The 20,544-nt window shown below is 39.7% G+C and overlaps 1 protein-coding gene across 5 annotated transcripts in view; it reads left to right on the plus strand.

Moving 5' to 3' along the window:
• LOC136878810 (uncharacterized) overlaps positions 1–20,544 on the plus strand; it is a 648,211-nt gene that overhangs the window by 250,335 nt on the left and 377,332 nt on the right. For all 5 annotated transcript variants that reach the window (XM_067152303.2, XM_067152306.2, XM_067152305.2 and 2 more), the window contains one exon: positions 9,725–9,905. In XM_067152303.2, the coding sequence (XP_067008404.2) occupies positions 9,725–9,905 (181 nt within the window). The remainder of the gene's footprint in view (positions 1–9,724; positions 9,906–20,544) is intronic.

A 20,544-nucleotide genomic window follows, 5' to 3' on the forward strand; every position in this document is an offset into this window, starting at 1 on the left:
ACCGTCTTCGGACTGTAAGTCCGTGATAAGAACAGAAGCGTTTCTCCGTATCTTGTACAGTTTGTGACCCCTCAGCTGTCGGCTCTGTAAGATCACCGTATGACAGACTTCGAACCCAGGACTCCGAGCAATACGTACTGCCGTATGCTCCTCCTATGCCTGTTCGGAATCCTGAGTGCGGATGAGTGTTTTCGTTTTTTTAGCCATCCAACCTGCAATATAATTCAAACCTTCGACCTCCATTTCAGTGTCAGTTTCACCGGCAAATGTTGGAACAATATCATATGTGCCTTCTTCAAAATAGCTTTCAGCAGGAGGATATTTTAACTCACGACACGTTATTCCGCACTTCCTCAGCATTTGTAATGAGAGATATTCATCAGAGGTTTCTGTTCGCGTGTTCTTGTGTTTATTTTACCGGCATTATTTCCGAGAATAATAATCCGAAGACGATAAAGAGCGTTCAGCGTTGTAGGATGGTCGTATAATCCTCCTCGAGAACGGATCTGGGAAAACAAATTCTTGAGTGAAACTTGGTTCAGTCGGTGGGTTAAAATGTACTCCATTCCTAGATTCTGAACTTCTGAGATCAGCTAGTTCGAGGAGGAGATAGTCACAAGGATAGCTTTCTGGAAAACTTAACTTTCCTTCCCCTTGCAGGTCATACTGCTAATAGGGTCACACATTTTATCTAAAATTTCGTCTTGTTGTTTTAATTGAAGACCATACGCATTTTTGCTAGGCACTTCAGAAATTTCCGGACTGTAGGAATTCATGAAATCGTACCAATTATTAACAGTTTCATTGAATTCACTCGTGCTTTCAACAACAGTTGCGTCATCTCCTAATTTGAAATGACGTAACACTGTAGCTACACTGTGTGGCATTAATTTTGCAGCTTTTCTTACGTTCATCCTTTCTGTGCCCCTACAATTCAGATGACTGACATCGATTTTGTGGAATGCTTTAATTTCGTGGCTGTCATTCTTAACCAGAGCTTTCACAGGTTCCTTCGACACAACTTTACCATCAGAAAATTCGAAGCCGGTGTCGAGAAACCAGTTCCTAATTAGTATCAACAGGTGAGGGATATCTGCAAAAAAGTACACTGTTTCTTATGTCCGTGGGTTCAAAAACCAAGGTTTTGTTTCATTGATTCCATATGCTTTCCACAAGCCTTGATTTGCTGCGCCTTGTCACAGACACATGCCATTACTGTGTACCCTATTTCCGAAAGACGAGAAACCAAATTGTCTAGTATGTCTTTTGTCGTTTTTTTATCGAAATCGGCGTAATTACTTGCTTCCAATTCTTGAACAGTCCTCTCACCATCGCAGCTTGCAATTGTGAACTGAGGCCTAAAATTTCATCCTTCCGGGGTTCATATTCGAAAGTACTTTTAATGCGCATTTCGTCAAACTGGAGAACTGCAATTTTCTCGTGGTCTTTATACGAGACAGCAGCAATCATCATCATACGCAGGATATCTTCCAGGATTCCACTTCCGTTTCGCATGTCAATTTTTGAAGCCCATTTTTCCAGCGTTGAAAGTCCAGGTAGAGGGTAATGCGGTTTATTGTCTCATATAAATGTAAGTTTTCTTCCCTAGATACCTTCAAGTGAAAGCCGCCGATATGTCTTCAACAGTCCAAGTAACACGTTTTTGCTGTTTTGTGACTATCTTGATTTTCAGTAAAAATTCCTTTCAGACCGTTGGCCAGTTTTGTATGGATGCTCTGAACAGAATATTTTAACCTCTTACATTTAACTCACTCCTTACGCAAATTACTTGTAGATAGCTACCTCTGTGGATCAGTGGTAGAGTGTCGGCTCGGGATCCCAAGATAGCGGGTTCAAACCCGGCAGAGGTAGTCGTATTATTGAAAGGCGAAAGAAAAGTCCATTCGACACTCCCATGTCGTACGATGTCGGCATGTAAAAGATCTCTGGTGACACATTTGGTGTTTACCCGACAAAATTCATTACATACATTCATTATTCATTATTTATTTACCATAAACCTTTACAGTATCTATGGAAGGCCAGGGGAAAAAGACCACCCCACTACACGTAGTGCCCCCTCTGCCATAGACGCCCAAGAGAGTTTCGGTTTACTTGGTCTGCCATCTAGTAGCCTAGAGTAGAACGGAACGTCGAAATTGACGAGCAGACAGCCAGATGGCGTCATATTGAAATGTCTGCACACGGTAGCTGAGGCCGTACGATTATTATTATTATTATTATTATTATTATTATTATTACTTATAGATACGCGGCTTTGATGTAATTTGCTTTCCGCTGTCTCTAATTTCAGTTTAAGGACATCGTTGGTTTTACTTTCGCACCGTTGGTTTGTCATCTAACTGTATTTTCAATCTTTCAATTTCTTCAATCAAGTCCATAGTATTATCACGGACCTGGGTAGGTGGAGTGGCTGGAGGAGGTGGTGAACTTGCAATAGTCGTGTTATGTTCTGAATATTTCCTATTGCCCCTCTTTCCTTCCTTCTTAATCTATCATGTGGCACTTGTTCTATGCTTTGCAAAACACCCAAATTTCTAGAGGGAACAGCGTCTTTGTTAAGCACACGTTTGGGAGGAAGCCCTAACAATTCGCCCTTTAGGCCCCTTTCAAAATCGGTATCAGAAAAATGTTCGGAACACACCCGGCAGGAATCTGAGTTTCACTTTCTATTGCGCTTACATCTTTGGATCCACTTCTTCCTTAGTTCCTCATTTTTGGGAAACTGAAGTATTTGATATGACTTTTTGAAGGATCTTTCCTGGTTTTCGGCCAGCTGTTACTGTACACAGTAGCCGTACACCTCGTACCAGGCATGTTTATATGCAACCCGCGATAAATCAATTCAACTCAAACACAAAATAACACAGGCGTAAGAAAGCAGCTATTCACCACAAGGACTAGTCATAGAAAGCACCATAAAACTATTAAAAATACCTGCAACTCACTTGCACATATTAAAGAAACTCACAACTACTCACATACAGTATTACTGCACAGACGTTTAGCGGGACTGGCGGTCAAGGTTTCTAACCTTGGCGGTGGGTAACTGGCTGACGTCGTAACCGGGCGTAGCCGAAGCCCTCCGAACGCAGAAACCCTTGTTCAGGGCAACCTGTCATATACTGACCTTGGGGAAAATCAGCGTATATCTTGGACGAGCAATACAGCGCAGGGCCGATTCTGTGCACAACGACCTGAAGGCTGTAAATCTCCACGCAGACATCATGGCCCGAGACGGAACTAAATGGAGACAACGAATCCACACAGCGGGCCCTGCAATCAGGCGGGACATATGCTAAAGAAGAAGAAGAAGAAGAAGAAGAAGAAACAGTCAGGTGGGAGTATCCGCGGTCGTTCTGCTTGGTCCTAGATTTTTTACGTTCAAACAACAGGAGTGTTGCATTCGTGCAAAAAAATTGGCACCTTCGTTTTGACGGCTCTTTACGTTTCATAACTACTATTGGCAACATCGAAAATGTGGGTTTTGCAATATAACTGGCGTCGTCTGGGCTCTTTTCGAGGCATTTCGATGGATATTTCAGCCGTAGATCTTGTTCAAACGACATTACGTTAGTAACCCCAATTGACACCGGATGAAAATTGCTAGTTAGGTTACTACCTGTCGTCTGTGCTTCAATGTAAGAGACCCGTGCCAATAAATTTTATGGCAAACCCAATCATTGGGTAACATTATGAAAAACCCAGTACATCGTAAAACAAACAGTAGTTTGTTAAACCAGTGGCATTACAGAAAGTTATGTATATTCTTTTAATTCATCCATTGCTTTTTTATTACATTATATAATATGTAGTACATTCAAAAATAATCGAGACTTTAAAGATGTTGTTCACTACACAAGATGCATAAGCATTTACATAATATCACATATAAATTAATCGTCTTGAATAGCGGAACACCTCTGTCAGCGTCCATACTACAAAATAGGCCATTTTTGTTGACCAAATTTTGAATAAGTTTGAGTGGTGTCTTTAAAAGATGATATGAAGATAAAGTTGGAATTCAAGAGGACAAATTGGGGCAAATATTCGTTTATAGGAAGGGGAGTTAGGGATTGGAATAACTTACCAAGGGAGATGTTCAATAAATTTCCAATTTACGAAAAGGCTAGAAAAACAAGAGATAGGTAATCTGCCACCTGGGCGACTGCCCTAAATGCAGATCAGTAGTGATTGATTTATGCTCTGTTCCTAAACAAGCATTTATGTTGGCCCGTAGTATTTCTATGGGTACAGAAAAGAGCATTTAGTTATTACATGTCGAAATAATTAATTCTGTTTTCTACGCATAACTTAACGGAATGAATATAATTAAAAGTATTTACTTCGCACAAGGCGTTTGTGTACATAATAACCGATTTTCATTCCTCGCCATAATCTAATACACTGAATAGCACTATAAATTAGACACAATAAAATTGTTAAAAGTTTAAATCTGTTTAGGTACGCGCTCCTTCGCTAGTGAGAACCGTGCAAGTAGCTGCTAGGCTGCACTTTCCGTCAGAGGGCATACTCTGCTCCTATACCTTACATGTACTATACCTGCCTGAGGGGGAGCGCTGCTCATTGAGCCGAATTGTGTCCGCCTTTGGTCTACGGGATATTGATCATCTGTCGTGCCATCTTTGAGTCGCTTCAGCCACTTGAAAGCTTTGTCTATGGCGCGGCATTCTTCGCGTACGCATCACGTAACAAAGCGTACGTCTGCATGAACTTGTCGCCGAATTTAACGCAATATTCACCCGGTGCTCTGTTCTTTAAAGCAATCGCACTAATCTGACAATCATCTAACACTCACTATTGTAAACTCCACTACAGTTTGCTCGTCGCAAAAGGTCGGTTGTTATCTCTATCTCGCCGCACAACAGATGTACTAGATAGAAAACAAAATTTTGGTTTATTTTGACTCTAATTTGTATTGCACCACTTCAATTATATTCCGTGCGTGAGATATTCGTGAGTTGTTTTTATTGCTGTCATAAGTTAGTCTAAAATTCAAGTGTGTGTTTTACAGGAAATGACTAAAATTGATCACTATGGTCTTTGTCAGTATTAACTGGGCATTGTAAAAATTTCCCAAATTTCACTGGCATGTTTTAGGGGAAGTACGAGGGCAAGTCAATAAGTATCTGCAATCAATTTTTATAATTTATAATTTATTACAAAAATAATTTATTACACTTTTTATTGATATTAGTCTTCAACATAGTCACTCTGCTTTTCAGTGCATAAGGTCCACGGTTTCACAAGCTTTCTAATACCCTCTGCAAAAAAAAAGTTTTTGGTTGCGCAGCTACCCACGTACCGGTGTGCACCGCTTCCTTCACCTGTTGATCGGAGCTGAATCGATGGCCTCTTAGAGCATTTTTAAGTGGAGCAAACATATGGTAATCCAACGGGGTGTGATCGGGACTGTACCCAAGTTACTCCAACATCTCGAAATGCAGCATCCGAAGACTTTGAGCGGTGTGGGTGGCGGTATGTGGACCCGCATTGTCATGCAACAAAAGAACTCCTTCCGCAAATCGACCTCTGCATTTGTTGCGAATTGCAGGTTTCAGCTTGCTTGCCAACATATCACTGTGGCGTTCACTGTTTCCCCCCCCCCCCTTTTCTTGGTAGGGTTCCAGGATTGGTCCTTGAGAGTCACAAAACATTTGTGAGCATCACTTTTCTTGCAGAAGGTTGACTCTTGAATTTCTTTTTTACTGGGGATCCGGGATGCTTCCATTCCATGCTCTGACGTTTGCTCTCTGGTTCGAAGTGGTTACCCCTGTTTAGTGATGATCCGGTTTAGAAACGTTTCACCTTCGTTAGCATGACGGACCGTTAAGTGTTGACAGATTCTCACACGATTGTGCTTCTGTTGTTTTGGATCCCATCTCGAACAGACTTTGTGAAAGTTAAGCCTGTTATGCATGATTTCATATGCACAACCATGGCAAATGTGCTATGGTTTGCCACGTCCTTAAGTCACTCGTCTGTTATTCAGGATCATATCATGCACTTGTTCAATATTGGCATCAGTTACGGCTGCAGATGGACGCGCGGATCCTTCATCATACTTCACGCTCGTACGCCCCCTTTTGAACTGTTCAGTCCACTGGTAAACACTTCGCTGTGGCAAAACATTGTTCCCATATTGTGCTGAAAGTCTTATATGGATTACCGCTCCTGGTACATCCTCAGTCCAGAAAAAAAAAACGGATTGCGGAACGCTGTCCTTTCTTGGTGCAAACAGAGAGTGGTGCACGCCGGGCTGAGTGGCTCAGACGGTTGAGGAGCTGGCCTTCTGACCCCAATTTGGCAGGTTCGATCCTGGCTTAGTCCAGTGATATTTGAAGATGCTCAAATACGTCAACCTCGTGTCGGTAGACTTACTGGCACGTAAAATAACTCCTGCGGGACTAAATTCCGGCATCTTGGCGTCTCTGAAAACCGTAAATGTAGTTAGTGGTACGTAAAGCAAATAGCATTATTATGAGAGTGGCGCGGCCATCTTTATATCGTAATAGCGCAAGCTGTACTAATCTGATAAAGCTGAAATCTAGCACAGACGTAGACAAGGATTCCATCTATTGGCTGGTGAGGAACACCATAGAGCTAGCCAAAAGACAATCGAAGAAAAATTGCAGATACTTATTGACTTGCCTACGTATAAGCAGCACTGGGCATCTTGTCGTCAATTTGAGTTTAAATTGTTACATAACATAAGTGCATAAACCTGAAAATCTTTTAAAAGAGGTTAATTGTGAATAAAACAATGAGTAGCATTTATTGCAATTCATTAATGCAAATTTCGTTAGTTTAATCTAAGGCGACCAACTTGCTAAAGGTATCCAAATTGTTAAAAGCTACTGTGCACTTGGAAATTACACTGTAATCGTTTTATGCAATGTTTTGGTAGGAATGAAACAGAATTTTACTAACTAAACATAGAATACAGATTAATGAAGTAAAATTTATGTAGTACATTATATTAGCTCAAGGAATGTAAAGTAATATATTTTTTCTAACCCGGGTTTCCCAGGTTCAGTACCCAGTTAGGATTTCTAATGGGATCCCTTGCAACAGGAAGGGTACCTGACATTAAGTCTCCATCTTAGTCTGCCCAAACAGAGCCTGGATTCTGTACTGACTCCCAGGGGCGTATTCTCCTTGCATGCAAGGCATTCATTGCATGCGTTATGATAGGGCGAAGAACTGTCTGTAGTACGATTGGAGGTTGTTTCAAGTCAAGTATTGACAGTTTCATCTCACAGCAGTTCAAAATTTCCGCGCAACTGCACTAGTTCCGTTGCTTGATTACGCGTGGTGCTGGTATAGTCCCGCCATCTAATCCACTGTCGATAGAAAGAGAAAGCAAATGGAAAAGTTAAGGACGTAACGCATTCAATCTTTAAATTGCATTCGGTGGCAGACATAGTTCTGAAAGCCTCCGAATGATGTCGCTGCAATTGAAATTTGGTCACCATTTATGAGCTATCCTCTTCCATCTGTTAACAACTTGGAGAAAGTCGGCATGTCCAAGCTTACAGCGAGCGACAACCCAACGTAACGAAAGTGACCACTGTCACTGGGATGATTTACTTCCAGTGCTTGAGTAGTGGCTGAAAAGGGAGTTCGTTCATTGTGTCTTGTTGATTAGTGAATTCATTATTTGTGTGTTGTTTCTGTGCTATTCCTCATGTTCGATGTTTTATGTATTAACGATGGATGAGTCTAAAATGGCCTGCCTCTGTGGTGTAGTAGTTAGCGTGATTACCTGCCACCCCCGGAGAACCGTGTACCGGGTGGTTCGATTCCCGGCTCTGCCACGAAATTTGAAAAGTCCACTCAGCCTCGGGAGCTCAACTGAGTTTGATTCCCATCTCAGCCACTCTTGAAGTAGTTTTCCGTGTTTTCCCACCTCTCCTCCAGGCAAATGCCGGAATGGAACCTAACTTAAGGCCACTCCACTGACAGGACAACGCTTGCCTAGTTTCTAGGGTCATCCTGCCTTAGTAGTATTGAACACAACTCTCAAGAGGAATGTGTGTGCCCTGGACTCTCTTCTGATAAATCTCCTTGCATTATGGGAGGCTGTGCGGTGGTCATGGACGACCACATTTTCCCAAATCTTCTGGTGGGCTGTGGAGTCTAAAGACATGCTGCATCGCCTCCATTATCTGGTTGAAAGTGGGTGCTACTTGCTACTATCCAGGTATCTCTAATTCAATTGCTATAAAATAATGGCCTCCGAAGAGGTCTGGTGCAGGTCTTTCGAGTTGACACCCTATTATAGACAACGTGCACGGCTGTGAGGATGGGGCCCTACCTAAGGTGAATTTTAATGTTAAGGACAGCACAGACACCCAGCACTTCAACCAGAAGCATTAACCGATGAATGTTAACATTCCTGACATGGTTGGAAATGGAACTTGGGATCATTTGAACCAAAAGCCAGCATACTAACCATTTAGCCTTGGAGCAAAATTCACTTGCTCACCAGATTTGGTGTAAATCCACCTAAAATTTATACTGATAGAAAATTCAGTAGGAGCCCCTTTCAGGTCATTTGGAGATGTGCTTTGATTGTTCCTTCTTTGTAATTGTTGTTATATTTTTTTGTAATAAATTATCCTTAATATGTTTTAGTATCTTTTTGACCACAAATTGACTGTGTACAATTTGAACATTGGTGTGTTTCTTAAATATGTCTATTGCTTTCTTATCTTAAATGATACATTAGCAGCAACCCTTCCTTCCATTATACAGTGTTACCACAATTTCCTCCCAAAATCTTAACTTTAGGATTAAGTATAGTATAGATAGTGTTAATGGTACCTTGATTGTAAGAATGATCTCTAATATGACTTATGTATGTAATAGAGTAATTTTTGTCTAATCCATTATAATTGAAATCAGTTGAAGTAATAATTTGTAGAAAATCATGTAACTTAATGTCATGCAGAGTAGACTCTCTTCAATGCCTCCTTCTTTAGACATCTTGGCCAGTAGGGATATCAGTAATATGTTGTTGACACATTTTCATTTCTTCAACCAACTTTTCCTCTGAGACTTGTGATTAACTATAAAGTTTATCACGGAAAAATTTTTCATCACTCCTCTAAAACGATAATCCTATATCACCTAATCTGCAAATTCAAAACATTTTTCATATTGCATAATATACCATGTGTTATCAAAATGTCATGAAATTGGAACCTTTGGAAAGTTTCATTTTTATCTTGAAAATATAGTGTTCAAAATTGAATTGCCATTTAGGAGTGAGGTTGTATACGTATGTCTTATACTTTGACACAATATTGAAAATGTTTATTAATTTTAGATTGTTGTACCTGTAAAGGTTAGAATGCAAAGTAATTTGGTTTGTAGTAAGTGTCATGCAACCCGTTGTACCATAATGTAGGAAGAGTAGCATAAATTCAAGGAGTTCTTAGGCTGTACACCTAATATCTATGCAAATCTCATAGCATAACCGTTGTACAGTGTAGGGTATACTTGTTACTGACTTAAAGTTTGCATTCTAACCTATCAGTACCTAATAATCCGGACTCTAATCATAAGTCATTATTAATGTTGAGAACTCTTATTCTCGTAATCTAATTCTATTAATATTCTATTAATAAAATAATAATATTATAGTTTTGTACTAAGAAAGTACTCTGTGCTCTTGCAGTACCTCGGCGGGCAGCATTGGCTTCCTCGGCAGAAGGCAGTCCTAGTCCAGCACGTGGCCGCCGTATCAGTAGGACAGGATCGGTGGATACTCTTTCCCCCTGTGAAAGCATTGCGTCCGATGATCTGATGCTCGATTTTGAGCGGAGCGAAGGAAGTGCTTTCGATTGCACTGCTGACAGGTAACTGGCTGCTTAAAGATGTGCCTGTAATAAGAAATGATATAATAAATCTTAATTTATTTGGTAAGTAAAGGTTGGTCGCATATTATCATACTTTTGACTTTGAAAGTACTTTCTCTGGAAAGTGTAAGTAATGGAAAAGTACAAATGAAAATAAATTTGTATATAGAACACAAAATAATATAAACACAACGATAGGTCAGCATCACAAGAGGAAGCAATAGAAAAGGAGACAAAGACGAGCATGGAAACATAAAAGGATCTCTACCACTTCATATTTCACTCTCTTTAATAGACATGCTCTCTCCTTATCAGTCCCAATTCTACATCCGTTTCTAGCCAGCCCGTGATAAGCTCATTTCTCCTTTCCAGTTTCATCAGCAGGGCAAGCTTCAACACTCATTGAGGGGTTATTGTGACAGATCTTAATTCCTGATCAATCAATCAATCAATCAATCAATCAATCAATCAGTCAATCAATCAATCAGTCAATCAATCAATCAGTCAACACTATTGATCTGAATTCAGGGCAGTTGCCCAGGTGACAGATTGCCTGTCTCTTGTTTACCTAGTCTCTTCTTTATTGCAAAAAATTTGGAAATGTATTGAACATTTTCCTTGCCAACTTATTTCCAATTCCTAACTCCTCTTCCTATAAAAAAAATATTTACCGCATTCTACTTTTGAAAACGCCACTCTAACTTATTCATCTACTAATATTATTCCACACCATCTCTCCACTGACAGCTTGGAACATAGCACTTAACTTTATGTAATAACAATAAGTTATTTTATTATTTTTTTTTTTGCTAGGGGCTTTACGTCGCACCGACACAGATAGGTCTTATGGCGACGATGGGATAGGAAAGGCCTAGGAGTTGGAAGGAAGCGGCCGTGGCCTTAAGTAAGGTACAGCCCCAGCATTTGCCTGGTGTGAAAATGGGAAACCACGGAAAACCATTTTCAGGGCTGCCGATAGTGGGATTCGAACCTACTATCTCCCGGATGCAAGCTCACAGCCGCGCGCCTCTACATTTTATTATTTTATCCACCTAATCAATACATGTATTGACAGGAATAAAATAATAGGATAACCTATTGTTATTATATAAAGTCAGATATCATCAATACGGATCCAAAATGATTTATATCACATGTGACATACCACTTAATCAGAATATATAGAGATTTGAGGATTTCCATCCAATCAATACAATTTTTAATCACTCTTAGTGATTAATTATATTTTGAAAAGTATGCAGTACATGTTTCCTCTCCTAGAAGAAATCTTCAGCTGCTTCATACAGTTGTAAATCTCTATTTTCTCAGAAAATGAATCACAGTTCAAAATACCGATTTAATTTTCATCCATTCTGTGACAAGAGACCATCGGCGTTCCAACATTTTAGCAATATAAATTATTGAAAGTTCACGACTAATAGAGCATTGCAACAAAACAACTTGCCACAATACATAAATTAATAGGCCTATATATGCTACAATGAAATGCGATCATAGTTCTCAATCTCAAATCTCCTTACAGCAAGCTTGACAGAACAAAAAGCGTACACATACAACAGTTCGCATCGAAAGGGAGGTGCAGGGTATATGGGTTGTGCAACATAATTCGACGTTGACTGGTTCTCGCATTAGGAGGTTGGAGGGGTTGAAGGCTTCGAGGTCAAATGGTTCTTGTTTCTCTTGATGGAAATTTCCCTAGAACTATTTCTGGTGCCTTCTGAGAATTCCCATTTTTGTTTGTGGGGTAAACAGATATTGAGAAAAGAGAAGATAATTCTGTCGAGCACACTACCTACAATATAATGTACTGGAAGAATATCAGCTGTTGTAAAATACAATCAAAAGGCATCAAATAGGCAATTATACTCCAAATAGGCACAAACTCCTGAAATAGGCATTTATAGGCACAATAAAACCAACGAAATATAGCTAAAAAGACCCTAGAATGGATTTATATCTCAAAAGCCTACGTTTCTGAATACAGGAATAAAATAGGCAAATAGGCAAATTCCCTTATCAGTCCATAGACTGGTTTGATGCAGCTCTCCATGCCACCGTATCCTGTGCTAACCCTTTAATTTCTACATAACTGCTGCATCCTATATCTGCTCTAATCTGCTTGTCATATTCATACCTTGGTCTATGCATACCGTTCTTACTGCCTACTCTTCCTTCAAAAACCAACTGTACAAGTCTTGGGTGTCTTAAGATGTGTCCTATCATTCTGTCACTTCTTCTCGTCAAATTTAGCCAAATCGATCTCCTCTCACCAATTCGATTCAGTATCTCTTCATTCATGATTCGATCTATCCATCTCACCTTCAGATGTAACACCACATTTCAAAATCTTCTACCCATCTCTCTGAGCTAGTTATCGTCCATCTTTCACTTCCATTCAATGCCGCGCTCCAGATGAAAGTCTTAAAAAACATCTTTCTAATTCCTTTATCAATGTTCGAAGTGAGCAAATTTATTTTCTTAAGAAGGGCCTTCATTGCTTGTGCTAGTCTGCACTTTATATCCTCCTTACTTCTCCCATCGTTAATTATTTTACTACCCAAGTAACAATATTCATCTACTTCCTTGAAGACTTCATTTCCTAATTTAATATTTCCTGCATCACCCGAGTTCATTCAACTGCACTCTGTTACTTTTATTTTGGACTTTTTTATTTTCATCTTGCACTCCTTACCCGAGACTCGGTCCATACTATTCAGCAATTTCTCCATATCTTCTGTAGTCTCAGATAAAATAACTATATCATCAGCAAATCTCAGGTTTTGATTTCCTCTCCATGGATTGTGATTCCCTTTCAAAATTCCTCTTTGATTTCCTTTACTGCCTGTTCTGTATAAACATTGAAAAGTAGGGGGGACAAACTGCAACCTTGCCTCACTTCATTCTGGATTGATGCTTCTTTTTCAAAGCCCTTGATTCTTTTCACTGACGACTGATTTTTACACAGTTTGTAGATAGTTGCTCGTACTCGGTATCTGATCCCGATCACCTTCAGAATCTCAAATAGCTTGGTCCAATCAACATTATCAGATGCCTTTTCAAGATCTATGAACACCATGTATGTGGGCTTGTCCTTCTTAATTTGATCCTGTAAGATCAGACGTAAAGTCAGGATTGCTTCATGTGTTCCTAAATTTCTTCTGAAGCAAAATTGATCTTCTCCCAACTCAGTATCAACTTGTCTTTCCGTTCTTCTGTAAATAATACGTGTTAAAATTTTGGAGGCGTGAGATACTAAATTAATGGTGCGGTAGTTTTCGCACTTGTCAGCACCGGTTTTCTTGGGAATAAGTATAATAAATAATATTTTGCTGAAAATCGGATGGCTGTAACTGTATCTGTCAAGGATGAACTGTATTACAAGTTGTCCATTTCATGACCGTATCGATGTTTAATCAAGAAGTAAGTATAAATAACCACCTAATCGATACTTTATTAATGCCTCAAAGGCTCTGTTGTCTGTTTCTGTTAGCGGAATTTCTAAGGAAATATATATCTGTGCTTACTTTTGCAAGTTTCATCTTCAGATTAAGATAGATGTTCGTAATGTTTCCTGCTTGGTTAGCATTCGTATTACAAGTTGTCCATTTCATGACCGTATCGATGTTTAATCAAGAAGTAAGTATAAATAACCACCTAATCGATACTTTATTAATGCCTCAAAGGCTCTGTTGTCTGTTTCTGTTAGCGGAATGAACTGAGCGAGAGATAACATGGAATTTCCTGGTTTGTAATTGCTTCTGAGCTAGATGTATCTACTGAAGTGGCATCAGGGGCATAGCCAGGGGGCATTACTGGGGGTTGGAACCTACTTACCCCTAGAATTTTTACAAAAAAGAAAATAAACAGAAACTGACAATAAACTAAACAAACATTCAAAGACATAATTTTCAAACCAACAGATCTGTTGAATCTATTTTCTAAGAAGCCTCAAAAATTGGATTTTAGATTGGCAAAAATTGTCGACCTTGATCGTGTTGTTCTTGTTCTGTATTTTATTGTAAGATTTTCTAGTGTACTGCAATTTGAATATAAACATAATTATTCACTTGTATCAGCGTCCTTAAAATGACAGGTCATGCATTCACACACCTCGCACACACAAGTACCTTCATTGTGTTCTAAAATCATTTACATAATTTCAAAGAAGCTGGAAATTTATTGAAAATATCCCTTGGTAAGTTATTCCAATCCCTAATTCCTCTTCCTATGAACGAATACATACCCCAATTAGTCCTCTTGAATTCCAACTTCATGTTATGATCTTTCTTACTTTTAAAAACTCCACCGAGCTTATTCATCTTCTAATGTCTTTTCACATCATCTCTTGACTTACAGCCCAAAGCATACTGCTTAGTTGAGCAGCTTGTTTCCTTACTCCCAATTCTTCCCAGCTGTAAAATTTTCATAATACTACTTGTTTGTCTCAAATCAGAACAAATCTTGCTGCTTTCCTTTGGATCTATTTCAGTTAAATCGAGTAATCCTGGTGAGGGGCCCATACACTTGAGCCATACTCGAATTAGAGTCTTACCAGTGACTTAATTGCCCTCTCCTTGATATCTCCTAAATACCCTCATAAGCATATGAAGAGATCTGTAACTCTTATATACAACCTCGTTAATGTGATTATCTTTCCTTATATTAAAATCTAGGTACATTAACATGAGCTACATTCACCCAATCAACACAGTAATTAAAACTGAAGGGACTTCTCTGCTTTGTGAAATTTACAACCTGACTTTTTACCCTGTTTATCAATATACCATTGTCTGCTGTCCTTCTCACAACTTCAACGATATCTTTTTGGAGTTGCTTACCTTTTTTTTTTTTACAATTCTTTATGTTGCACCGGCACAGTTATATATTGTGGCGACGATGAGATAGGAATGGCCTTGGAGTGGGAAGGAAGCGGCCGTGGCCTTAATTAAAGTACAGCCCCAGCATTTGCCTGGTGTGAAAATGGGAAACGTGCCTAGAGTAGGGTTCGAACCTGCTATCCCCCGGATGCAAGCTCACAGCTGCGCATCCCTAACCGCACGGCCAACTTGCCCTGTGGAGTCGCTTATAATCCTGTAACGCATTTATTAACCTATACAGTATAATGGCATCTGCAAAAAGCCTTATCTCTGATTCCAGTTCTTTACTCATATGTAGTAGTAGTCGGGCTGAGTGGCTCAGACAGTTATGGCGCTGGCTTTCTAACCCCAACTTGGCAGGTTTGATCCTGGCTCAGTCCGGTGGTATTTGAAGGTGCTCAAATACAACAGCCTCGTGTCGGTAGATTTACTGGCACGTAAAAGAACTCCTACGGGACTAAATTGCGGCACCTCAGCGTCTCCGAAGACCGTAAAAGTGGGACGTAAAGCAAATAACATTATTATTACTCATATGTAGTATATATATATGAAAAACATAAAGGTCCTATACTACTGCCTTGCGAAAACCCCTGTAAATCATTATAGGATCAGATAAAACTTCACCCACTCTAATTTTTTGAGTTCTGTTTTCTAAATTTTAATTTTTACCCACAGCGTTTGCAGGCTGTTACAATGACAAACAGTATCATACACAATTTGGTTAGGCATGAATCTATTCATTTTAGAAATCAAATAATAGAAGAAACTAGTGATAAGTTTTAAGGTCTGTATGCGTCTAGAAATATAGGCACCCATTTAACCACTCTTGGCATTCATTGGTAAAATGTGTCATTATGCTTGAGATTGTGTGCTTGAATCTTGAATCCTGACATACGTTCATGGTGCTAGTTGCAGAATTAGCAACACTGCAGAATTCACGGCTGGGGATATCATACCCCATTTGATTTTCCTGTACCACCTTCTTCAGTGCTCAACGGTTCTTGATGATGTTCTACCTGGCTGTTGTTTTGTTGTCGTTGTGTCTTCCCATTTCCACTTCACAATCACATCCATGACAGTCAACTTCGACAACTTGAGAAGGGCAGAATTGACCTTGACTAACTGCATCCTTATGTGGCAACCAATAATCATTTCACATTTGAAGTCACTAAATCCTTTGCTCCACCCATTCTGCAGATATCTCATACCACTGAACAACATTGAGTACTTGACTACCTTTCATAGAAGCAGCAGTAGTCGTAGTGACTTCTAGACTCCAGTTTAAGGGTACAGCTGGGTATCTGGATACTTTTGAATAGGTAGTATATGTACAAGGAGTGGCTGTTAATAAATGGGACTGTTACCATAAATATGATTTATCATAAAAATCTGAGAATTTCACTTAATCAGCCAAACTAAGTGGCTCAGACGGTTGAGGCACTGGCCTTCTGACCCCAACATGGCAGGTTCGATCCTGGCTCGGTCTACTGGTATTTCAAGGTGCTCAGATATGTCAGCCTCGTATTGGTTGATTTACAGGCATGTAAAACAACTCCTGTGTTACAAAATCCTGACATCTTGTTGTCTCTGAAAACTGAAAAAGTAGTTCGTGGGACGTAAAAATAATAACATTATTATGACTCTTAATTCTCTTCAAAGTACTTACACCCCTTCACCTCAACTTAACTGTGCACAAGGACGAGGTAATCCTGGCTGTGAAGAAAATGGCTGTGGACACATCAGTAGGACCAACAGAGTTCTAGTTAGAGCTATCAAAGATTATGTGGCATCAACTATCATAGCTAAAATTGCCACGATAATGTTACGGACTGGGTATGTTCCATTATTTTTTCACAAAGGTGTGCAAAATTTGTATCTAAAAATGGAGATCCAGCGGAATTGTCAGACTGGAGGCCAGTCACTATATGTTCAGTCCTTTGTCTTGTCATCGAGAAGGTCTTTGATGTAAAATTAAGGAGTTACATCCAGTATAGCGAACATCAAAGAGGATTCATCAAATCATCTGACACCATCACATTTACAGTTGAACCTGACTTGTACGTATATCAAGGGGAAAAGAAAAAACTACTTGTAACTCAGAATTACTTAGAAGTCAGACTTACGCAATACATCACAAATTTACTGAAAAACCAATGGAATAGACCTACATGTGTAAATCCTTGCAAATAATAAATACGTTAAGAAAGAAAATATTATTTTCAACTTGGCCCAGCCTTAAAGAAATCAGATGGTTTGGCTTGTTTCACTTTTCTTGCATTAAGAGTATAAACTTCCTTTAGCAAACTTTGTAATGAATTCAAAGCATTTTCAGTACAACTTTTCGCACTGATGTAACACCTACGCACTTCGATTGCACTTAACACTTCACTCAGTTCAGGTGTCAAGATTCAAGTCGTTATCTCCATCTCCATTGTCGCTGTCGCTTGTAGCTGGTCCATCCACATTGTTGGCATACATCAGCATTAATCTCTTCATCCGGTATTTCTCCACATACAGCCAGATTGTCATCGAAATGCACAAAAGTATCGAATTTTACACCCTTCAGTAGCGCTAGCTCATTGCCAGGAAAAACTTCGTCCCCATAACCATCACTAGAGGCAGCCTCTTCTAGTAAGACACCAGCTTTGCGGGAACAGTTGCTGATTGTGGAGGATGACACCTGCTTCCAGGCAGCCGAAATAAAGTCCCTGGCTTGTAGCAAATTAATGGAGAGAGGTTCATTTCCTGCATTAAATGTTATTAAATGTTGAACCAGCATTTTTCTATAATGCACTTTGAAATTTGCAGTGATGCCCAAATCAAGCGGTTGTAGAACACTGGTACAGTTAGGAGGGAAAAATTCCATTTGGACATTCTCCAGAACGATTTGAGGTGGATGTGCTGCGCTACGATCCATAAGAAGAAGGATCTATTCTGTTTCGTTTTCATTTTAATGTCCAGTTTTTTGAACCACTGTCCCATGGGATTCATATTCCTTAGGTTTTGTTTTCGCACCCTTAAAACACCTCGGATTCTTTGATATTCCTATAACAGGTGGAGGAAGTTTGTCAGATCCATCTGCATTGGTGGCGACAAGTACTCTTACATGAATTTTACTTTTCTTCCCTCCGTGGCATGAGTCACCTTTTTTCAGCTGATGTTTTATTAGGAAGGAGATTGTAGAATAGGCCGGTCTCATCACAATTGTAGATGTTTGGTGGCTGATAATCTCTTACGATATCCGGCAGAACCTCTTCTTTCCATCTCTTCATTAAATCCTTGCAACCATCCTAATGAAGCCTTCAAAGCAGCAGTGATACTCATCATTTTAGCAAATCTATCGCCTTTGTCTTCAGCATATCTCCACTAATTGGTAGAGCTGCGGCCCGCTTTTGCTGGAACAATGTGAAAAGTACTTTCTCCAAATCTACGTACCATCCTTCTTGCTGACGGCTGCGCTTTGCTGATTTTGAACCCAGTTTTAAGAACTCATCCAAAATAGCATTTCTTTTACTGATGACTGTACATAGCGTGGTATAAGCAATCCCTAAGTCTGAAGCGATTTCAGTTTTTGTTTTGTGTGGATTAGTGTCCACTTCTTGTATAACGTTTCCTTTTTCAGTTCTCAGTGGCTAATCAAAAGCAACTGAATGACAAAACTACTGTTCAACAATAAACACCAGATACCGCCACTGTGGACATTTTACTTCTCCGTTGTTCCCACGAAAGACATTCTCATATTCAAACAAATTTACTGCATTTTCTTTTGTTTCTGCACCAAAACCACTCGCTTTGCTTATAATGTATCTTAATCTTTGGCGGTGTGTCAAAAACGATGAAGGTAGAGGAGGAGCGAAGAGGACTCGCCTTTGTTAAGCCACTAATAAATAAGGGTCAACAATGTCACTCGGCGAAACTCTGTGTTCTGTTTCAGCACCGAAACCCGATCGCTCTACTTCCGCCTTCGCCGACAAAGAGGAAACTTCATAAATAAAGTAGTTTCTTTTTAAAAGCACATTCTCATTACAATTACGCAAAACTCAGTTTTATTTCACTGACACTTAATACGTATAACAGCGAATTACGTATAAACGGATTATGTATAAATAAGGTTTAATTAACACGCTTTTAAATGATATTTTGCCGGGACCTAAAGAAATTATGTACAAATACAAATTACGTAGAACAGAGTTACGTATAAAGCAGGTTCAACTGTATTTATGACATTAAAAATAAAAACACACAATCACAAATTAAATATTCAATACACTATGTAGGTTACAATTTCATCTTCAAGCTCTGAAAATAGTCTATACAAGAAGGATTTGGTTCAAGAAAGTCTTTTGGGTTACCCTGATAAGCACTCAGGGGGCACTGTTCCACTATATGACGAACTGTTTGCTTAGGGGCACTGCAGCTGCATTCCGGGGAGGGAAGTTTGCCCCATTTATAGAGGAAGTCAGTACACTTTCCATATCCTGTCCTGATACGATTGAGGGTTGTCCAGGTTTTGCGAGGTAGGTCTAGTCCTTTTGATATTCTTGTATTACAGGGGAAGTTCTGATACTCACCTGGAGACATTCTTGAATCCAATCCTGCTGTAGGCTGAATTTGTCAACCAGGATTTTGGCAGTCCTTATTGGTGGATTTCTGGACCATAGTCTGTTGTTCAAGGCGTTGGGTATATCTCATAAATTGGCAGATTGGAATTCCTCGACAGCTTCTGGTACTCATGCAGCAAGGCATTCTTTATCCATAGGTGAGGTGGAGGAATATGGCTCAGAACTGGTAACCAAGAAGTGGGGGTGGATTTTATGGCTCCCGATAGAATGCGTAAAGTATGATTTTGCTGTGTGTCAACCAGTTTTGTGTAACGGCTGTTCAGCCAGGCTGGAGAACAATATTCTGCAGATGAGAAGACAAGGACAAGGGCTGAAGTTCGTAAGGTCGAAGCAGAAGACCCCAGGTGGTGCCACACAGTTTGTGGATGATATTGTTCCGTGACTGGAGTTTAGCTTTTGTCATCTTCAGATGTTCCTTGAAGGACAGTGTTCTGTCAAGGGTTAGTCTGAGGTATTTTGGGTGTCTGTTTTCAGGAAGTCTAGTGTTCTGGAATTTGACATTAAGTTCACAATGAGCCAGTTTGTTGTTGAGACGGAAACATGAGACTTCAATTTTACTCAAACTTGCCCTAAGTCTCCACTTACGAAAGTACGCTCTAAGGTGGCGAGATCAGCTGTCAGCGTATCTTTGGTGTTCTCCGTAGATTTGCCCTCCATTGCAAATGCCCAATCATCCTCATAACCAAATGCTTTGGAGGCTGTTTTTGGTAAGTCTGATATATAAAAGTTAAACAACAGAGGTGCTAGTACTGATCCTTGAGGAAGACTGCTGTTAAGGATCCTTTCCTTACCTGTCTCATTTCCCAAAATTACACGAAACCTCCTGTCTATAAGCATGTTTTCGATGAGCTTTGCGATTTTCTTGCAAGGTGTTACTCAAAGCAGTTTGTAGATGAGTCCTTGTCTCCATACTGCATCGTATGCTGCAGTAAGGTCCACGAACACAGCTGAGGTTTTTAGTTGATTTTGAAAACCAGCTTCAATGTGTGTAGTCAGAGAGAGAACGTGGTCTGTGCAACTTTGATTTGGGCGGATGGTAGATGGTCAAGAACTACTGAGCCAATTCTGTTTGAAAGAAGTCTCTCCATTATTTTGTAAACCACACTCAGAAGTGTAATT

The sequence above is a fragment of the Anabrus simplex genome, chromosome 8 (genome assembly GCF_040414725.1).
Source record: "Anabrus simplex isolate iqAnaSimp1 chromosome 8, ASM4041472v1, whole genome shotgun sequence".
In the NCBI taxonomy this organism is placed as follows: Eukaryota; Metazoa; Arthropoda; class Insecta; order Orthoptera; family Tettigoniidae; genus Anabrus; species Anabrus simplex.